The sequence below is a fragment of the Erpetoichthys calabaricus genome, chromosome 3, assembly GCF_900747795.2.
Source record: "Erpetoichthys calabaricus chromosome 3, fErpCal1.3, whole genome shotgun sequence".
Taxonomy (NCBI): Eukaryota; Metazoa; Chordata; class Cladistia; order Polypteriformes; family Polypteridae; genus Erpetoichthys; species Erpetoichthys calabaricus.
Window position 1 is genome coordinate 20977776 of NC_041396.2, and position 6933 is coordinate 20984708.

Here is a 6933-nt window from a genome sequence, read left to right on the forward strand (position 1 = left end):
CAGTTACTGGTCTATAGTTGGAAAACAATGCTGAAAGTCTTCACCAGAATAGTCAGACAAACTGACACTAAATCACTGACATAATTGAAAAACATTTACCCACAATCTAGAATAATGTGCTGAGATTAAGTTATCATCTTAATGACATCACATGACTTCTGATGCCCACTCTTCTGCACAATATAAAAACAACAAAAAAAAAAAAAACAAAAACAAAAGAAAAGTCATGAATGTACGCCAGGGGGTTAACTTCCATGCTCATCTTAGGTATGTGGTACCTCCCTGAGATGAGAGGGGGCACTGCCATTAACAGTCTGGTCTCCGTTTGTCTAAGAAACTGCTTAAAGAGCTAGAGAAGCCCTTGTCCTTTCCAGTCTGGATGATATAAAAAAGAAACATACTTGGAAGGTGGAATTTCATTTGGACCTGAGAGCCCAACTCTCAGGAGCAAATTAGGACCGTAATTACCTACTAGAGGGCAATAAGAGGCCACAGTCTGTACCGTTTAACGGGGTCTTACTTCTACCTGCACTTGTTCTTCTACTGAAGCGCAACCTCTCAGACTTGATAACACCGTAGGCAAGAAAGTAGGAATCCTCCCACTCCAGGATCCCTAGTAATTATTTCAGTCATTCAAGATATTAGGACAAAGCATAGAAATGTAAAAGCAGACTCATGACAGGAGAAAATTACTTTATTCATTTGCAATTCAGGTTTTCTGTCATTTTACCATACAGCATAATTAAAAGCATTTTTATTGTTCTTACTAGTACAAAGTGCATTGAAAAGGGTATAGTATAGTACAGACAATATGCAGAATAAAATGTAAAATACAAAACAGTTTGCCTAATAAACTAATAATAGTAAGAACAGAGCTGTCTGATTGTCCAGTGTCCTGTCAAAGGTTGGCTCCTGCCTTATGCCTGGCTCCCTGTGAGCATATACATACATAGCATATATACTCCTGGATAGAAACTTATAAAAAACATCAAAGTGGCAGAAGTAAAGTGCACTTTATTTATTTTTGCCCTTTTTAAAGAGAATTACCCTAATAAGTAATATTAGTGCCCTGTGATGGACAAATAATTCCATCCCGGGAATGGCCTTCCTTGTGCTTGATGATGCAGATATAGACTCTGACCCCCATTAACCCTGGACTTGTTTGAAGATAGATAGATAGATAGATAGATAGATAGATAGATAGATAGATAGATAGATAGATAGATAGATAGATAGATAGATAGATAGATAGATAGATAGATAGATAGATAGATAGATAGATAGATAGATAGATAGATAGATAGATACTTTATTAATCCCAAGGGGAAATTCACATTCTCCAGCAGCAGCATAATTATACAATAAATAATAGTAAATTAAAGATTGATAATAATGCAGGTAAAAAACAGACAATAACTTTGTATAATGTTAAATGTTAACGATTACATACAACCAACAACCCCCCCCCCCGGGGGGGAATTGAAGAGTAGCATAGTTTGGGGGAGGAACGATCTCCTCAATCTGTCAGTGGAGCAGGACGGTGACAGCAGTCTGTCGCTGAAGCTGCTCTTCTGTCTGGAGATGATCCTGTTTAGTGGATGCAGTGGATTCTCCATAATTGATAGGAGCCTGCTGAGCGCCCATCGCTCTGCCACAGATGTTAAACTGTCCAGCTCCATGCCAACAATAGAGCCTGCCTTCCTCACCAGTTTGTCCAGGCGTGAGGCATCTTTCTTCTTTATGCTGCCTCCCCAGCACACCACCGCGTAGAAGAGGGCGCTCGCCACAACTGTCTGATAGAACATCTGCAGCATCTTATTGCAGATGTTGAAGGACGCCAGCCTTCTAAGGAAGTATAACCTGAATGCATGGTTATTACATTATTATTTACAAACCTCTGAAGCAGCACCTGGAATTTATTGCAAAGGCATATGAGCAGAATTTGAATTTAACTGCATCCAACAGGGGGCGTACGCTTCCTGGGAATAAGTCTGTTAATGATTGCAGCTTTTACTAAACCAAAACAACAGAGTGTAATTACAGACTGCAGTACCTATGAGGTCAATCATTTAATGCCCCAACATCATGAAATTGTCTCAGTGTCAGTCATGAAATGCCTTTCGCATTACACTATGGTTAAGATTAGGGCCCCATTGCACTTCACTATGGTTAAGATTAGGGCCCCATTGCACTATGGTTAAGATAGATAGATAGATAGATAGATAGATAGATAGATAGATAGATAGATAGATAGATAGATAGATAGATAGATAGATAGATAGATAGATAGATAGATAGATAGATAGATAGATAGATACTTTATTAATCCCAAGATTAGGGTTGTGGGAGGGTTATCTGACTCAAAGGGTATTTCATGACTGACGTTGTAGGCATTACTTGACCTATCCATCCATCCATTTTCCAACCCGCTGAATCCGAACACAGGGTCACGGGGGTCTGCTGGAGCCAATCCCAGCCAACACAGGGCACAAGGCAGGAAACAATCCCGGGCAGGGTGCCAACCCACTGCAGGACACACACAAACACACCCACACACCAAGCACACACTAGGGCCAATTTAGAATCGCCAATCCACCTAACCTGCATGTCTTTGGACTGTGGGAGGAAACCGGAGCCCCCGGAGGAAACCCACGCAGACACGGGGAGAACATGCAAACTCCACGCAGGGAGGACCCGGGAATCGAACCCAGGTCCACAGATCTCCCAACTGCGAGGCAGCAGCGCTACCCACTGCGCCACCGTGCCGCCCTACTTGACCTATGTCATTGGTATTTCAGGCTACAGTTAGACCCTTCTCAACCAAAAGTCACACTCTCTCTCATACATACTGCTCAAAACAATTAAAGGAACACTTTTAAATCAGAGTATAGCATCAAGTCAGTGAAACTTGTGTGCTATTGATCTGGTCAGTTAAGTAGCAGAGGGGCTTGTTAATCAGTTTCAGCTGCTTTGGTGTTAATGAAATTAACAACAAGTGCACTAGAGGGGCAATAATGAGATGACCCCCAAAACAGGAATGAATGGTTTAACAGGTGGAGGCCACTGACATTTTTCCCTCATCATCTGTTTTGTCACTCGTTTTGCATTTGGCTTTGGTCAGTGTCACTACTGGTAGCATGAGGCCATACCTGGACCCTACAGAGGTGGCACAGGTAGTCCAACCTCTCCAGGATGACAGGCACATCAATACGTGGCATTGCCAGAAGGTTTGCTGTGTCTTCCAGTACAGTCTCTAGGGTATGGAGGAGATTCCAGGAGACACACAGGCAGTTACTCTAGGAGAGCTGGACAGGGCCCCTCGTAGAAGGTCCTTAACCCATCAGCATGACCAACTGGTATTTGCTCCTTTGGACAAGGAGGAACAGGATGAGCACAGCCAGAGCGTACAAAATGACCTCCAGCAAGCCACTGGTGTGAATATAGGTATTGGGATGAAATCCTTGGACCCATTGTCAGACGAAATGCTGGTGCAGTGGCTCCTAAGTTCTTCCTGGTACACAACGATGCCCTGCCTCATGTGGCGAGAGTATGCAGGCAGTTCCTGGTGGATGAAGGAATTGATACCATTGACTGGCTCCTATGCTTGCCAGACATCTCTGGGTGGGACATTATGTTTCGTTCCATTCCGACGCCACCAGGTTGCACCTCAGACTGTCCAGGAGCTCAGTGATGCCCTGGTCCAGATCTGGGAAGAGATCCTCCAGGACACCATCCTTCGTCTCATTAGGAGCATGCTCCCCACACATGGGGGCCATACAAACTACTGAGTACGATTTTGACTTGCTGCAATGAAATTTTTGCAAAATGAACTAGCTTGCCTGCTGCATCATTTTTTCACTTTGATTTTCGGGGTGTCTTTGAATTCAGCCCTCTGTATATTTGTGTGTGTGTGTGTGTGTATATACAGTATATATATATTACAATAAAATATATAATTCCCCAGTGGTATGACAATAATTCCAAGATGAAGAAAGAAAATAATAACACTAAAGAATACACTTTGCTTCATTAAATATTGACTGGACACTAACAATAATACAATTTTCAAAGGAGAGCTGCTGCCCAAAAGCATGCAGCTATGGAGTTCCTGCAGTTGGCTCTGGCCTGCTTTGACAGAGTTCAGGAGGCATGGTTTCTAGGTACAGGCAGGAGTGATGTCTTCCATCTGTCCATAGGTGAGCTCTTAATGTTCAGGGCAATTGCCAGAGGCTTTATATTTTCTAACAGTCCAAGGTTCCCAAAATAAGAGTATGCAATTTCCAAACATGGATACAATCTTTGCTGGCATAGCTTAAATAGAATTAGCACACCATAACCGTTAACCACAAACAGACCATCAACCCACGTGGAACATCTGCTCTCTTTGAATAGCCTGCCTGAGGTGTCTCCACTTGTCTCTTCCCATCTCCCTGTCAGGTTGCTTACATGTCACTACATTTTTCTCCCTATCAGATCATTTTGTGTGACTTTAGACATATTGATTTACAGTATGACCTCGATTACCTGTTTAAATAAAATAATGCATATGAAATAAACCTCACAGATCACAATGGCACATTTCAGACCTTTGACTACACTAACGTAAATAACACCACTGAATCATAAAAAGTAAATTTTCATTTGTTTTTTTCTAGCCTTTTGCCGTCGTGTTGAACCAGCTTTGCAACCAACCCCATGATCAAAGGGACATCGCAGAGCATCAGAGCACTGGTTGAATAGAGGAGGACCACCATCTTTATGAGTCTGCTATCAGGCACATTCACAAACATGTAAGTGCTGCACTAACACCCAGCTGAAACGTACTGAACACAGCATCACTCAATCAATCAGTGAAGCTGCTTGGATGTAATTTGCAGATAACCCTAAATAAACAAAAGCTGACACCCAAACATCGAAAGCATCTGGGAAAAGGAAAAAGAATGAAGGCATTGAGAAAGAGAGAGATGGGCTGATGGGACTGAAGCAAATAAGAACATAATAAGTTTTTACCACTTTCAGTTTCCAGGTAAATAAAACCTGAGGCAAAGCCCGGACACATAGCTGTATCTACATTAATAAAACCGACTTGATATCCAATTGTCTGCTTATATGTTTGTTCCAGCATCACTGAAAAACTACAACAAATTTTAATAACAATTACAGGATTCGCTCAGGGGTTGTCTAGTTTAGATTATGCTGACCTATTGCAGCAGCAGGAGGGTTTTGGTTAAATCTCAGGCTACATCCACACTATCATGTTTTCATTTAAAAATGGAGGTATTAAATGAAAATGATCTCCATCCACGTTGGAGTTTTCACATCATTTACAAAAGTCTCCCTGTCCACACAGAAACACCCAAAAATGCATATGACGGTGACCTTGGAATGGAAATGTATAATGAAAAATTCAAAGCCCCTTGAAAATTAGATTCCCTTGACAGAAATTATTAAAGGAGTAGCAGTGAACTGAACTCGTGTCACGTCAATGCTCTGATTACAGTCAAAAGTAACAATCTTCGGAACTGGCAATGGTCATCTTGTCATTAAATATAAAAAAATTGCACATGTTAAAGATGCACTTTAAAAAAAAAAGTGTTTAGCACTAAGTTCATTCACAAGAGAATTAATTACAAGCAGTCCACAGCAATCGGAGGTAATGAGGCACATTACCTGCATCATAAAGGAGTGTCAGTTATGGCACTACGGCCATGTGGAGCGATTCCCCGAGGGTGATCCGGCTCACTGGCAGGGCCAACAGCATCACAGCCCTCCAGGCAAAATAGTGCATTAAAACAGTAAAACAGAAACATATATAGGCATCAGAAACATTGTGGGGCCCCCAGTCAGTGCCCGTTGTAGCCATACGTTATTGCTGAGGCACTGAGCGGCTGGACCAGGCCAATAGGATGCCCACATAACACCTGGCTGCGGAAGATAGATGGTCATTTCTGTAGGGTGGGATAGGACCGCATGTTTGCCAAGGGGTTTGCCAACTGGGATCCTGAGCTGTTTTGTCACGTGGCGAGTGTGGCAACACGCTGTACGTACCAGTGCATGGTCCCCAACCTGATCTGACAGTAATTGGAGCACATCTGGTAACAAACAATATCCATCCATCCATTATCCAACCTGCTATATCCTAATACAGGGTCACGGGAGCCAATCCCAGCCAACACAGGGCGCAAGGCAGAAACAAACCCCGGGAAGGAAGCCAGCCCACCGCAGGGCACACACTCACACCAAGCACACACTGTACATGCACCTAACCTGCATGTCTTTAGACTGTGGGAGGAAACCCACGCAGACACGGGGAGAACATGCAAACTCCACGCGGGGAGGACCCGGGAGGCGAACCTCAGGTCTCCTTACTGCGAGGCAACAGACCTACCACTGCGCCACCGTGCTGCCCACAAACAACATTTGTAATACTAACTCAACAGAGGAAATGAACAAATGCATGTGTCCATGTGTCTATATCTTCGCTTCATCTGCATTGTGCTTTCCTTAATATTATAAGCTCAACTACATTCTACACGCCCCAACTTCATTAAGCACCTTGTTATTAATTTTGCTGCGGAATTTGCTGCTCCTTACTGAACAGATCAGGTTTATATAAAAACCATTGATAAGAAACTTCAGCTGAGTTATTTAAAATCTCATGTTCACAGGGTGCTCAGTTTTGCACTACAACGGTAACACTGCTGGCCACGGGATTTATCACAACACTATGCTGATTGGTATATTATTTGCCTTTTACGCGTGTAAGCACATTTAAACTGAACTGTACAAGACACAATTAAGATGCATACGCACAAGCAGCTCAACAAACAACAAGGAAAGCATCTCTTCTATGCCCACTATACTGGAATAATTTTTTCTTCTGTGAAGGGGGACCAATACGTGAATTTGAGACATTTTAAAGAGCAGAATCCA

At 42.7% G+C, this 6933-nt stretch overlaps 1 protein-coding gene across 2 annotated transcripts in view; it reads left to right on the top strand.

The window, feature by feature from the left end:
• Positions 1-5835, top strand: part of LOC114647664 (CMRF35-like molecule 3) — a 64421-nt gene extending 58586 nt beyond the window's left edge. Inside the window, exon 5 of one of the 2 annotated variants that reach the window (XM_051924528.1) lies at positions 4656-5835. In XM_051924528.1, the coding sequence (XP_051780488.1) occupies positions 4656-4699 (44 nt within the window). In that variant the 3' untranslated portion in view covers positions 4700-5835. The remainder of the gene's footprint in view (positions 1-4655) is intronic. The other variant, XM_051924527.1, reaches the window with a different exon arrangement.
• The last annotated feature ends 1098 nt before the right edge of the window (positions 5836-6933 follow it).